Source organism: Mastigoproctus giganteus, chromosome 2 (assembly GCF_048544385.1).
Source record: "Mastigoproctus giganteus isolate SK-2022 chromosome 2, ASM4854438v1, whole genome shotgun sequence".
NCBI classification, from domain to species: Eukaryota; Metazoa; Arthropoda; class Arachnida; order Uropygi; family Thelyphonidae; genus Mastigoproctus; species Mastigoproctus giganteus.
This window is the reverse complement of record NC_143576.1, coordinates 271,645,233-271,661,117: the sequence shown is the minus strand read 5'-3', so window position 1 is coordinate 271,661,117 and position 15,885 is coordinate 271,645,233. Positions and strand designations below refer to the sequence as shown.

Sequence of the window (15,885 nt, the reverse complement as noted above, 5' to 3'; positions counted from 1 at the left end):
TCAAGGAACGCGTGCTATGCACTCACTCTCGTTCCTGACCACTGGGCTACGTCAGGCCTTCTTCACGCGCATTATAGAATCAGAGTCTTAGAACCGGTAAGAAGAGTCAATTTCAAGGTTCAAGTAACGGATGAGGTTAGCAATTTCAGTTGCCTCTTGAAGTGCCCAAAAGTGTCGAATATTTCCACATTTGCTTTGTTCATTGTCTTGGTGTCCCTTATAGAAGTTGTAGTATCCTTAATTTGTTCTTGCATGGTATGGGTTTACCTATGAGACAAATTCTAGGGCTGGCCTAACAGATTTTGTAAAGAAAGATGAAAAGTGCCAACTGATTGAAGTCTCGGTTAATTCTTTTCAGGAAGCCTACTTTTTTGCTAGCTGGCTTCACAATGTTAGAGCCATGGACATCAAAGGAAAATGATTCTTTAATAACGATACCTAAATTTTTAATTAACTTTTTTGATTGCCTCGTTGTTGATACAATAAGAAAAACGAAGTTTGTTTTTCTTGTGTGCACTAGCAAAGCTCATCAGCTCACACTTGTTTTCATTGACTGCCATTTTATTCTCCTTCAGCCACTGAATAACTCGTTGAAGAGCTTCGTTTAGGATGATGCACTCATTTTGGTACTGCCAATTGCTTTATAGATTTTTATAATATGTTGATTCTGGTTTTTGTTGATATAATGTAATAATATAATATAATATGTTGATTCTGGTTGGATTTTTATAATATGTAGTCTCCAAGGGTACTTGGCAGGTCGTTGATTTAGATAAGAAATAATAGTGGGCGTAAGGATGAACCCTGTGGGACACCAATTTTAGGCTTGAAAGGATATGAGATTTTACCTTTAAAAGTTTCTCTACCTTCCAAGTAGTTTTCAATCCAGTTTAGTGCCGGTCCTCCGAGACCATAGCGATCCAGTTTATTGATTACTCTCTGATGGACTACCTTGTCGAAGGCTTTGCTTAAGTCAAGGAAGATGGAGTCGACTTGTTCACCTTCGTCAAGCGCTTGGGATATATTCGAGACAAAAGAGATCAAATCCGTGCCCGCTGGAAAGTCCATTGATGCATCCATGAGAGAAATCCGACAGATTAAGTTTCATAAATTTGAATAACTCTGCACAAGCAAAACATACAGAGAAAAAGTTCTCGAAAAGTGCTGCCTGCAGATACAGATGGAAGAAAAAATAAAGAGAATAAAGAGCACTAAGAACCTCCATAGATTAGCTGACAGGAATCCCGACCTCACCTGGAAACACTCTCCTGGATATATCTTACCTACCCCACTCTACTCTCACAGAAGAAACAGTGAAAACGAACATTTTACTCTGTATTATACAGTATTCTGTTTACTGTTCTGCTGCGAATATCCGTGCTAATGTAAATATGGTGATGTTATGCTTTAAACGCAGTAGTATAAAATTTTTCTCGTGTATTTATTAAGTCTGAAGCAGATTACAAGTTATTAATGTATCGTATAATTGTGATAATAAGTACAGGACGAATTGTATAATTTAGTAACGAGTGTTCGTATCATTTAATGGAAAATTGTATTATTCTCTGTTGCATAACAGAATATACATGTACACCCCCCTCCTCCCCTAGTCAATGACTGTACCCTAACCGGGTGCCTCTCTCCTAGGAGAAATAAAGATAATATTAATAGCCGCTTCATTACGATGGATTCAATTATCTTCGAGAGTGTATTCAATTGACAAACTGGTGTGTAGTTGTTGGGTCTCCTTTTTTATAAGCAGGGGTAACAAAAGCCTTTTTTCTTTGGGTGCGATAGAGTCCACTGTCAAAGAACAATGTTATTAAGTGAACGAGTGGCTTTACCACTGTAGTTCCACATTTTTTTTCCATAAAACAGTAGGATACCATCCGGCCCTCGTGTGAGGTCCTTTTTCATACTATGGATTGTGCTCAATAATTCTGCTTCGTTGATTTCAAATACTCTTTAATGTGTCGATGCAATTGAGGAGAAAAGTTTCGTTACCTTCCATCCCGTCATCTGCTTTTGTTTTGCAATTCGTGAGAAAAAAGAAGTCAAATCGACGGAGAGCGGCCCTCCCGCACTGCCCCCCTCTTTCATTCAGCAGCCCTTTCGCACTGTCTTCCAACCGATCCGTGCAACTGTCTTCGCGCACGCGCTGAAATCGTAAAATTACTTCGGCGCCGTTAACTCCTTACGAATTCTCTTTCCTTCCGAGCAGCGAAACACGGACACAGAGAGAAAGAGAGAGGACGTCGCCCCACTCGCCGACATTTCACACGCTGATTGAGCGATTGTAAACAATTGTCGGTTCCTCTGTGTCTCGGGGTCGTGACCGACTGGTAGTCGTGAAAGGGGGGAGGGGTAGAGTGAGGAAGTCGACGGTGAAGCTGATTCGTTCTCGTGAGGGGAAACCACCCTCCGTTTTGAAATGCGCCTTCGACTTCTGCTCCGAAAAGCTCGTTCGTTCGTTTGTTTTTGTGCAGTGCACGTAACGGGCGATCCTGTTCCGCGGCCTCCGTACAAATGCTCCGACTGGGGGACCTCAGTGTTCGGGGAATGGGACGGGATGGGCGGGGAGGAACGGGAACGGTGTGCGAGGAGGTCAATGGTCGTGGCGAGCGAACAATCGTGAGTCCGGACATCTGAGCAACGATCACCGACCTCAAGTCCGTCACGTAGCACGGAGTTCAAGGGCAACACCCGGAAAAGCATTTCCTCGGTCCGCGCGGCAACCGAGCAGCGACGAGTAGTTACGCATGCTCAGAAACTCGCCTCGGGAGTCTTCGCAATTCGATGACACCAGCGTTGAGGTTCATTCCTGGAGGAGTTGGATCTCTCTAATGGAAATTGCTATCCGTCGTGATGAGAACGCTACGGAGGGTCGGCGACTCTGTACCGTCACTCTAATGCCTGCGACAGGTGGCCCTTAACCTCCGCAGGTGCAGCGGCTGAGAACTGAAGTTTATGTTGTGCGAATGTCATTACTGCGCTGTTGAGCGATTAACGTTCGTGATAGGGGGCTACGTGTCCCCCGTCCGTGATCACCCCACAAAGCGTCATCCGCAAACCCAACGCGGGGTCAGTTAAATTTGGACAATTAAAGAAGGGATCGCACTCACCTTTCGATTGTTTCCATGGCAGCAGTCAGTCGGGAGTCTCCCCCGCATGAAGCACGCACGCACACACGCACAAACAGTCCTCTGTGGGTTTCGCGATTGCACGAGCACCACTTCGCTTGGAGTGCGGAGAACAGAACTTTGCTGCGACCTAAGAAACACTTCGCGACTAAGCCTAACCGCTCATGACGTCACGGTCCTTTTCGTACGAACTCTGCTCGGCATCTGGCGGCGGCACAATGGGTAGCCTACTTTCCGACCCGGGTATTTCTACGGCCTCGCGCTTTGCTGCTGTCTGACAGCCTCGAGCCATGTCGAAGCTTATTGGTGCGATCCAGATAACAACGCGGTCCCGATTACGGCTGTCCGTTCGAAAATCGTGCCGACCGAACGACCAATCGGTGGGCGTCCTCCCTCCGCCTCCCCCGTCCCGTTCCCCCTCCCGAAGACAGTACGGAGTCACGGGCGAATCCAGTCCACTTCGAGTTCCTGTTCCGCTCTGTTTACGAGCTCATTCCACGTCGCCACGCAGGTGAACGCACCCGCGCAAGCAGACCGACCGGGGGCCACCCGTGCAGCTGTTCCCACTTCGAGCACCCTCGATACGAGCGAGGAAAACACGCTCGAGTTTCGTTGCGGGGACAGCGAACGAAGATCGCAGAGAGTTGTGCGGGAGCATTCGCGAGGAGAAGGGGGAGGGGGTCGGATGTTGGCAGTTCAGTTTCCACAACGATTCTAAGGTGCAACTGCGGAACCTTTCGAGAAGGTTCTTGGACGCGAGGATGTTCAATAACTCGACATTGAACAGACATCCCAAGGTGTATCGTTCCCGTTCGTTTCCCTCCATGCCTCAATTAGTTCCTTTTCCGACGCTGTATTAAGAAGTTGGTCAGTCTGGAATACCGGGTGCCCGAGAATGCTTACTGTGCGCAAGCTTAAAAGTAGCTCAGTGGATTCAGAGGGTCACCCTACGTACCATCTGCGCAACTTCTGACTGGGACTTTAGATGCCCCACAAATTGATAATGTTGCTGTGAGGCCCCGCCGTGGAGCTCATTTCCTCCACCACCCTCATTGTCTCCGTAGCGCTCTTCATCGCGCGGAGGGGATTAAGGCGGGCGGATGTTTCCTGCCGACACTCTTTAGCGATTTCAAAATGGACCCGGACAGGAGAGAGAGAGAGAGAGAGAGAGAGAGAGAGAGAGAGAGAGAGAGAGAACCTGCAGGAACCTCATTGCGGCTCGATGCGAGGCTCACTGCATCTGAGAAAGAACAGTTTGTTTATTCGTAGCAAAAGACCCGAAGATTGCACGACACCCCTGACATTTTGGGCCGTGAAAGGAATTTGTCTCTTCCCAATGCGTTTTCATTTTGGAAGGACAAATAAAAACCCCGTAATGAACGCTTTATGGTGTGATCAAAAGACCCTTTTTATTCGACGGGCGATATTCCGTTCAGCACAATCACTCAACTCAGGTCTAAAAAGACACTTTATTTATTTATTTGTTTGTTTGTTTGTTTATTTATTTATTTATTTATTTTTGTTGTTTGTTTGTTTGTTTTGGGATATTTTATTTTATGTGTTCCAGTTACGTTCGATGTATTTATCAGCCACCCTCTTACAAAACGTCTGTACGGGGGTGCTTCATTAATAAACTGATAATAATTTATTATTATTATTTGTGGCCCCTGAGAGAGAGAGAGAAAGAGAAAGAGAAAGAGAGAGTGTGCGTGTAAAGGGCAGCTCCTACGACGTCAGTTCAACTCTGCCTCGTATCTCCGTAAAGAGCGGAATCGACTGCAAATGGGCCAGAAATGTGAATGTCGTAGGTTTGTGTTCTGTTGTCCTGTTCTGGCCTCCTCCAGATTCCTCTGGGCGCTCGCTCCAGAGAAGAAGAAGAAGAAGAAATAAATTAATGATAAAATAACGTCTAAAATGGGATACTTCGAAGAAGAAAAAAAATACCGATAAAAAAAGCGAAAAAGAAAAAAAAAAACTTGGCTAGAGAATAGGCAGAGCGACAGTAAGAGAAAAAAGAGAGAGAGAGAGAGAGAGAGAGAGAGAGAGAGAAAAAAATCTTGGCTACACTAGTGCGGAGCGCGAAAAAAAAAGAACCTTTAACTACGCAATGGCAACACAAATCAGTGTTCACGGTAACAGAAAGAGAGAGAGAGAGACAGAGAGAGAGAGAGAGAGAGAGAGAGAGAGGGAGAGAGAGAGGGGAAAAAATGTTCTTGATTCGTTGTTCAGCAGACCACTGGTGGCCTCTGGTAATCCATACGAAGTCCTGCGTGAGATGACTCCAGTAGAGAAGTTCTGAAAGGCACGAAGTTTCTCTGGTGTTTGCAGGCAGCTGCGGGTGGTTTTCACAGATCTGGGTGTAGTTTACTACGTTCCGCCTCAGGTCATCACATAGGGTGCACTCAAAGAGAATCTCTCCAGTTCTCTTTAGCCCACAGTAGCAGTGGTCAGTTTGGACTTTTACTGCTACTTTCTGGCCACGGTAGCTACCTAGAAATACATCTCCAAATTCTTCTCCTTTTCCCAGCACTTCGGCCAATTTTTATTGCCCGGCCAGCTTTTTCAAGTGCTTCAGAATCTACAAAAAATTCTAAACTGCCCTTTTCAGGAACTGACTGCAGCGTGCACAAACCATCTGCATCCTTCTGATAAAGCTCTACTACCTAAGATACGTTTCAAAGAACTCTTCTTCATCAAAGTAACTTTATTATCTTTATAAATGACTCTATACTGAAGTGGGCCAACTTGTGGTCGCACCAGATCTACACAACATCTAAATCTACTCTCTGCTGCAACCTGCAATACACGCCCATAGTCCACAGAGCCCATGTGCTAAAAATAAAGTCAATCCTTCATCTGTGCTCACCTAAGGAGGATCACATCAACATCTGGAACACGGTTGGTTGGCGTTTTCCAGGCAGACATCTCCGTAGTACACCCTCCCTCTGCTCAAGGCTACAGCGGTTACAGAATTTCAAAAGACACTTCCCTAATGTGACTCTGGACACTCTCAACTCGCTCAACATCGACTTCGACCTGTGGTCTGTAGACAAGGCATATCGAGATGGATCAACACACAATCCGGAGAAAGATCACTGCAGGAGTTCCCCAAGGCGGAGTTCTCTCCGGAGCATTATTCACCGCAGTTATTCTTCCGTTTGTGCAACAGAGAGAAGACATACTCTGCTGTGCCGATGATATTAAGATATATACTCAGATTAACCCCGGCGAACATCTCTCAAACATCAATAAAAAGATCTGTGAAAAGTTACACGACTTAGGATCCTATCTCCGTTAATTTGGCCTCCTCATTAACCCTGCCAAATCATCCCAAATTGTCTTTTCTCCGAAGCGCCAACCCACTGAAATCCAAGCCTCTCTCTAGACGGCATTCCCTTCCCAGTCGTCAAGATGCATACAGACTTGGGAGTCGTCTTCGACTATAAACTGAGCATCAACCCCCCCCTCCCCCCATCCTCCACATTGACAAGCTCACAGCAAAATTCTGTCAAATGCGCTGGACCACAAAACAACAACTGCTCCACGTTAGGGATCTGGATGTGACCCGTCGATACGTATACACCTCAATATACTCCGTCGTATTTTATGCCTCGGAAATTTGGGGGTCCGCGGCCTCTACCAACATCAAGCGCGTGTACTCCGCCGAATACTGGCTCCTTCGTTGGATCACGCAAAAACATCGTCGTCCACCCCAGCAAAGAACAACTGCGATGGCGACCTCACTTCATTTTGCCCGACTTCCAGATCTTGTATTTGAAAAACGCCTTGTTCTCACTGTCAAGATGACAACCGGAATGGTCTCGGAGCCAAGCATCTGGGAACTGTGTGGCTGGAGAATCCCTGTACCCGGACTGAGGTCAGCTCCCACGCCCACAGCTCACTATAACAGACTAGCACTCAGTGACCGCTTTCTCCCCAGGGAGATGCCCCCCACAATCCTTTCAATTGACGGCGACCTCTGTAGGTTTGTGAAGGATCGGAGGTACCCACCGAAGACAGATCCTTAAGAGCCCAATATATTGTAAATAATGTTCAAAGCACGATGTCTTTATGAATATGTTGTAAATAAAGTCAAGAATATCTTTATGAATATAAATATTAATATAAATATGAATGTATTTATGAATATCTTTATTATTTCATTGTAAATATTGTGAAAAGCATAATATCCCGTAAATAATCGGACACTGACTTTATTTTATTGTTGGCTCTGGGGGATGAGCCCGAACTTCGATGTGGACCCCGTCTCCCCAATACGCTATTATTGTCCACCATCCAATGTAAAACCCCTGGCATTGCTGCTGTGAAGGGTCTATTGTATATACCACGTTTGTATACAATAAAGATTATATATATGTATCCCATCGGGTCTGCCAGCTGTTAATTAACTCATTATAGCAGCGGGTCTTCTCTGCCTTAGGTTCTGCGTCCAGATTAAGTTCCATATCCAAAAACTTCGTCGGGATTCTCTTTTTGATTCTGAAGACCAGACCACGGAAGGCAACATACAGGTCAAGCGGAAAGGTTCCGGCAATGATCTGAATAGATGCAGTAGAAACCGTCCCACCCTATGCAGGTAGCCAGTAGCGTGGACCGTTGAACAGAGCCGAGGTTGCTCCTCATCTTCACAAGCCCAACCCGATGAAACCGGCTGGCTGTGTATTTTGTGTTGCGCGGTGTCAATCTTAGCTCGTTTTCAAAATGGTAATTTTGTGAGTAAAGTGGTGTTAAATATGAAAATACTGTAAATAATATACGGTTTATTTTGGGAAGTAAAGAACTACCTTTTCTGATATTTTTTAGGTTGACTCTGGTGTTTCTTTACCGATTTTAATAGGAAATACTTTTTAACGGTTGGAGAACTTTCCAACCGTTTTACTGATAATGGTTACCAATGCTTTAGCATAGGGAGTCAGTTGCTCAGGACTGCTGCCTCGTAATTTGAACTGGTGTGACTCTTCCAAGTGGGGGCGTAGTGTTGCTTATAAGGGTTGTGACAGTGGTGACACTTGTGTGTTTATAAGCTGCATACAAGTAAGAATGGTCTGATTTTCATACTTCAAATCTGAAAGTACATAAGAAAAAAAATCAGGAGCTATTCTGCACTGGTAGCCAGAGTTACTAGGAAAGATTGGGGACTCAAAAAAAGAGCCCTGACGCTATATTACAGGACAACGTTTCTCCCAGCAATTACTTACGCCTCAGCAATTTGGTTCCCAAAAACTGCACTGGCAGTGAATAGAAGAATTCTGGACATGATCCAAAGGACCATACTCTTAACTACGACGCGTGCGTGTAGTACAGTGAGTACTCCAGCACTACAGGTACTCGCTGGAGCGCTTCCTTTGGACCTGGATGTCGTTCGCACAGGTCTGCTATACTTGCTATCCAGGGGAGTGGCGGCCACACATCTGGACTACACAACTGACCCAGCGAACAACCTAAAAACGGAAAAAACTAGATTACAGAACCACCTGCTAAAATTATGGCAGAGAAGATGGACTGAGACCACCAAGGGTGAGATAACCAGAAGATATCTACCTGACCTCCAGAAAATCTACCCAAAACAGCCGACCTAGTACTTCCCTGGGTACCATTTGACATCTCTAATAACAGGACACGGACCCTACAATGAGAAGCTGCACGGATTCGGACTCACTGAGGACTCAAACTGTACGTGCGGGGAGACAGAAAGCTGGAATCACATAATGTACGAGTGCCCACAATATGAAGACCTCAGAGGGGTACTTATAACAAAAATAAGATACCTACCAAAAGGATTGGAATCCCATTTCATAGATACTGAGGATGAATATAGAGCATTGTCCCAGTTCGCACAAGACCTCTTCATCAGGAGAAGGACATTAATCACCATCTACAATGACTGATATCAAGTACCACTATTGAGACACCAGCCAGCACAATGTACAGGCTGCAACTAAAGATGAGGGACACAAGCACAAGGATGGAGCTTGCCCCATGAGTGAAGAAACTTGAAAACAGAAATGCAGCAGTAGCTGCCAATAGCCATATGGCGATCTGAAGAGGGCACTCTAGCCCCCTTCACCTTTATACCTACTTCCTTGGGGGGAGGGGGGACTTTTTCGTCCTCCCCTCCTCTCCACCCTATATCTTCTACTCTGGTGGGACATAGGCATGTCCCACTGAAAACTGGGGCTACCTACTCTATTGGCCCCATATTTCTGTCTTTCTCCCCCCAGCCTTCTGCCTCCCCCCTCTCTATCTATACGCTAGCGAAAGCCCTACACACCAAAAACTTAACATATCTAAATTACCTTACGCCCATAACTTGGCCTAGCAAAACTAAGCGATTCTACCCCTACATCGACGCGTTTCTTTCTTTCTTTCTTTTTTTTTTTTTTTTTTTTTTTTAGGTCCTAGCCGCCGAAATCTCAGGAAATTAAGTGGCAGGACCTGCCAGAGTGAAACAGACTACTGGGTTCCTGGTCTGCCTCCACGGGGCGTAAGTGGGGCAACGTTGGGCCTCAGTAGGGGCCCAGCGGCTAAATGACCAGATGAACAACGGTACAAGGCATCACACATATACAAAGTCCATATACTTTTAAATCTCTGGCTTTTCCAGTCAACTGGTTCACCCACAATGTAAACTACGCGGAGATGGGGGGAACCCCTTGTGCCGTTTGACCCTAAACACACTTTACACTTTACACTTTACTTCAAATCTGAAAGCTCCGTGATCAAGTGGAAACTTTTATAATTCCATCCACACCAGATTACTGGGGTAGGACCATTAAATATCCCAACTCATCACCAACTATAACCAAACGGAACACGTGTCACAGGAGGAGTATGGGGGGGGGGAGAACCTCCCAATTCTACCCTAGTGAATAACGTTGGACATCATGGCAGAACTGAAACTCACCTGAACCATACTCACTTTCTTTTCTCTGCAAATTGACTCACCGACGGGACATGATTCCCAAGGGCAACCTCCAAACAAAAGAGCAAGCACAGCCTCCGTGCACAATATACGACCTGGACTTGCATTCTGGTTGACAGATCCATTCTCCCAAACAACAACGGAATCAGCCCTAATGGACAATAAATCCTACTCTTGCAAATATCAATGGACGAGACATGGATCCCACGAGCGACTACTCAATAAATGCTGCATTAACTGCACTGAATTGACTTAGACTTATTGATCCTACATCTCCAGCATCAAATGGACCAGGATTTGCCTCTTGAACACTCAATCTTGACCTACAGACGGAGTATACACCAAAAGCGGCGAGCAGCCCTCTACGCATTATCCTATGGATGCTAAAATCTGATTTAACTGGACGGGTCCCATTTCCAATGAGCGACCTCCAAATAGGCGGCCAAACTTGGCTCACATGGACATCAGAGAAGAGGAGTTAAATCCTACAAGCGGCTCAATCCTACTAGTCTATACCAAATGCCACATGAACAAATCGCAGTCTCTGCATGCACGCCGTATTGGCGACCTGAGCCAGTTCCCTTGCCTGGCTCAACTATTCCACCCCTCCCCGGCGGGTGGGGGAGGTGACGGTTCCACCGTATCTCCCCCACCCGCCACCCCATTCTTACTCTCTGGTGTGGCATGGGCTTGCCCCACTGTAAACTGGAGCTGTCTTCTCTATCGGCTCCCTGTCTCTGCCTTTCCCCCCAGTCTTCAATCTACTCCCCCACTCTACCTGCACGCAATGCCCCACACAATCTAAGATCACCTTCGCCCACTACTTTCGGCCTCTCATTCCTAGCGCCTCCCTGCCACGCAAGTGCATAGAGGGTGTGTATATATTTCCATATCGATGAGAAGGTATTTCAGGAATGGGTATCTTTGACTTTCAACGAGTTGCCATTAAACCCAATAACCCCAAACCTAAGTGATTTCATCATGCACTCCAGACAGCCCCTTTCAACTATAACGCTAACAAAGCAACACCTTATAAATACCATCAATAGACTTCCCAATAAATCTATAATTGGTCCTGACGGCTTCCCTCTCTTCATGGTTAAAGTGTGTAGTGCCTTCATTGTGGAGCCCCTTCTTCTAATCTTTAATCGCATATTGAAGTCCGGATCAATCCCGACAATGTGGAATCATTACAGGGTACAACCCATACCCTATTTAAAATTCAAACTGCTCTCAACAGTAAATCTCAGCTAGACGTCATCTTCCTGGATATTTATTATTATTATTATTATTATTATTATTAAAATCAGTTTATTTCCAAAGAAACCTTGGGTCACCCCGGGACGGCTCTGTGCCAGAAGGGTGTGAATACAGACAACTGGTGTTTCCTGGTCTGCCTCAACGGGGCTAAAGTGGGGCAACGTTGTGCCTCAGTAGGGGTCCAGCGGCTAAATGACCAGATGAACAACGGTACAGGACACTACACATGTACAATATCCATACACATTTGAATCTCTGTCATTTCGAGTAAACTGGCACACCCATCACAATGCAAGCAATGCGGAGATGGGGAAAACCCCTGGTGCCACTTGACACCAAACGCACTTTACACTTTACACTTTACTTCAAAATCTTTGCTATCATCTCACAGGCTCTTCCCGACGGAGAGTTCCTCAGCTCGTTAATCCGCAACAGCCTCGAGGATCTGAAGTCAGACACCAACTGGGACAAAATGAGCAATTCAAATCAGAAAATCACAGAACAAACTATGGACGAAGAAAAACTAACAAGTGGACATTACAAACAAGATCAAAACGACGAATTGCAAATAATAGAGCAAAGTGGAGACGGCAACGTTGCACTGCCACAGCCAACGCCCAAAAAGAACTACAAGAAATACACTGCCCCAAAGTTGGGAAGGGAGACAAGATCTCAAGGCGAACCTAAAGAACAAGATAAAGAGGACGTCCGAACAGAAAACAACGAAGAAGCAAGCAAACAGCCTGAATCCCCAAACATTGACCCCAGGCTGCCGGAAGGCACTGTGGTGGACCAGGTACTGGCCCTTCGGGTAGAGCTCGAAAACAAACTAAAAGAGTCAACGAACAGAATCACGGCAGCCCTCAGAGGCGAGATTGTGGGAATCTGGACTAAACTAGAAACAGTCCTCCACAAAGTCAACAGAGAGGCAGAAAGAAACGCGGCAAATTAGAGGCTTACCTGGAATGTAGGGGCAAACAGACGCAACAGCGCGCCCCTATCTATGTAAATGCGCTCACGAACCCACCAATTGTAATAAATATACCAGCCAAGGAACAACCAGGGGAAAAAACGCTGCTACCAACGACTAACATTGTAATACTAAGACCCAAAAACATAGTGGAAATTGGTACAAGTGACGAAATCAAGAACAAACTAATAAGCACTATGAAGAATGACTTCCAGCAAACAAGAATAAGAGGAATACGCAAACTGAGGAGCGTAGGACTCGTGATCGAAACCGAGAGATGCAAGAGATAATTGAAAACCCCAAGATTGCTGCCCTGGGCCTAACAGCTGAGCCACCAAAAAGGAAAGGCCCGGCTATAATAATTTATGACGTGGACAAGGATGTCACACCTAACCAATTAGCGTCTGAGCTGTACCACAGGAACTTACAGAGCAAAATCCCGGGAAAGGACCCACAAGAAACAGTAATACCCAAATACTTCATACAAGCGAGAAACGAAATAAATAAAAATTGGGTAGTTGAGCTTACCCCACATGCCTGGAAGGTCCTGAAAGACCAAACAAGGGTTTCATTGAATTGGGAAGCTACCGCTATGATGAACGAGTAATCATACCGAAATGCTACCGTTGCTGCAAGTTTGGCCACACGACACACATGTGTGCACAAACCACCCCAACATGTTGCCACTGCTCTGAAAAGGGCCATGATTTTAATGCTTGCCCCCACAAAGATAAGGAACCCACCTGCGTTAACTGCAAGACTATGAAATTAGGCCACAAGCACTCACTTAGGGACCCGAAATGCCCTATATACCAACGAACCAAGACCTTATTCCAAAGCAGGATCAACTATGGGAACGAGAATTAAGATTTATAACACAAATATGCTGAAAATAATCCAAATTGATGCACAGCGAGCCAGAGCAGTGGCTGACCAGATACGGACCAAAGCCGAAGACGAAAACTTGGACGTCATTATACTCCAGGAACCGTATACACATCTAAAGCGGGTCGCAGGGTACCCACACAATTACAAGGTGATCCACATGGTTGAAGACATCCCGTGGGCTTCCGTCCTGGTAAGAAACACCAACATCAGCGCAACTAAAATCACACAGCTGTGTACTCCATGGGCTGCTTGTGCACAACTTGGCACAGCATTAGGATCTCTATATGTCGTGGCACTCTACTGCAGACAGGGACAAGATAGCCGTAGCCTAGTGGTCAGGCGCGTGGGTGCATAAGTACACGTGCCTTGAGTGACCAGCGTTCAAGCCCGTGACTGCTGAATACGGTGCTGTTTCTTGTATTCTGTCTATCATGTAAACTCCTCTGACCGTCTGGTCGTCCCGGAGTATAAACAGAAAATTTATTTATTTATATAGACTTTGCAATCGACTACCTCCGATGCCTACAGGATACCCTACCAAATTAAAGAGTCATCATTGGAGCTCATGTGAACTGTCGCTCCCCGGCATGGCACAGCCTCACCCCAGACAGGCGAGGAACTCGAAATGGACAACTCTTAGAAGACTACCTTGCAGGATCCTATCTAACTGTACTAAATCGACCCCATCAACATTTTGTGGGGGATGGAATTCAAGTGATGATGATATTTTATATTTACTTATTCATTTTTTTTATTATTTATTTGTTCTTTTTTTTTCTTTTATCGTTCCCTTATAATGTTTATCCACCTTATTTTAATTTCCCCACTTACACATCTGACTTTACTTTACAGGAGAATTCCAGATTCAAGGGAACTTCTCAATTATTAATAATTCCCATCGGACAGGCTGAGAGTTCAAGAATGACAAACAACACACACATTAATGTATAACATAACATTTTATTTACACTTATATACACAATATAAAAATTAACAACTCTCAAGCACATATTATTATTACTCAAATTTGCCTATGTATTATCAGTTATATATGGCAATTAAATACATTGGTTTTGCACTAGAAAGGTTATTTCTTTATACACAACAAACTTAATATCTTTACAAAAACTGCTATACCTTCTTCTTCACACATGAACAATAATTACTTAAGAGGATTAGGTACACCCTATCTCCACTTTAAATCAAATTCTTACCTTATGTATTGATTTAGGAATTTCACTCTTAACTTCCGTTTTAATTAGTGCCCCATTTTGTCTTGGGGAATATAAATTCACAACTTTCTCTAATCAAGACAGATAGTACATTTGACACCAATTTCTGGACTAATGCTGGTCCCAAGGGTTAGCTACATTCATAAGGCTATTTCTTTCTCTGTATTCTCTACCCTTCCCTTCCAAAATATATCATACCTATATGTTAGACAATAATTAATAACAAATATCAAATTTCTCTCCTTTGCCTTTCTACATATGTCTAACTATACATTAATCAAAACCCCTATCTGATTTATCTCTATATTTATGCATATACAGTATTTATATCTTTGTATATCCTTCCCTTAACATCTTTCTAAACATTATATACTAATCTGATATTAGCGTTCCAACAGTCCTTTATTTGTGAGGGAGAATACTATATAACTAGTCACTTACTTAATTTTACGAATCGGATTTCTCCGTTTTGGGGCCTTCAGCTCCTTGTCTGGGAATGGCATCATCGTTTACCAACTGCATTCATCTCAGAACTTCAAGTTTCCCCATGGGCTGTAGTCTACGTCTAGATAGGGCATCATTGTGTCTTTTAGGGATTTATGGGCTCGTCTTCGATACTGCTACTCAACCTTCGGTTCAGCTATTCTGGCGGACTAGGAATTACAACTTTATCTTCTCAGCTCACTTATCTGCGCCTTGCCTTTATCACTGCCTTCAGATGATGGACTAGGGTTATTTCTTTCCTTGGCCTTTATCACTGCCTTCTAATGATGAGCTAGGGTTATTTTTCTCCTTACACTACTTATTTTCACGCTGGCCACTTTCACTACCTTCCTATAACGGACAGGTTTATCTCTCCATACACTTCAGTCGTTTGCATACGGGCTACTACCCTTGCCTTTAGACGACGGTCAATCTTATTCTCCTTACACTTCATTCATCTGCATACGGGCCACTACCCTTGCCTTCCTATAACGGACAGACTTATTTGCATACGGGCCACTATCCTTGCCTATAGACGACGGACAGGTTTTTTCTCCTTACACTTCATTCATCTGCATACGGGCCACTACCCTTGCCTTCCCATAACGGACTACTCGACTGTTCTCTTCTATTATGAAACTCCACTAACTTTTCTTAACTTACTGACTGCACTAAACTTATCTAACCCTTCACTACTCCATCTTAATTTGTCACATCTTTCCCAGCTGGTTGACAGGATAGGACAGGACTTATCTAACCCTACACAACTTATTACTCATTTTCCAACTAACATTGTCAAAACCGAACTCTGTCTTTCCTAACTCATCTCCACAAACCGCCAACAAAAGCCCAACTCTGTGTTCTTTTTAACCCATTTTCACAAAACACTAACAAAAACTCAACTCAGTAACTTTTAACTCATTCTTTCCCCAACACCGTCAAAAACTCAACTCTATGTTTTTTCTAACC

General features: G+C 44.6%; 1 protein-coding gene across 1 annotated transcript in view; it reads right to left on the bottom strand.

Annotated features, from left to right (window-relative positions):
• The window catches only part of LOC150090473 (immunomodulatory peroxidase-like), a 400,214-nt gene extending 396,961 nt beyond the window's left edge, over positions 1–3,253 (bottom strand). The window contains exon 1 of the mRNA XM_090390327.1: positions 3,123–3,253. Coding sequence (XP_090246453.1) covers positions 3,123–3,139 — 17 coding nt within the window. The 5' untranslated portion in view covers positions 3,140–3,253. The remainder of the gene's footprint in view (positions 1–3,122) is intronic.
• Between the last annotated feature and the right edge of the window lie 12,632 nt (positions 3,254–15,885).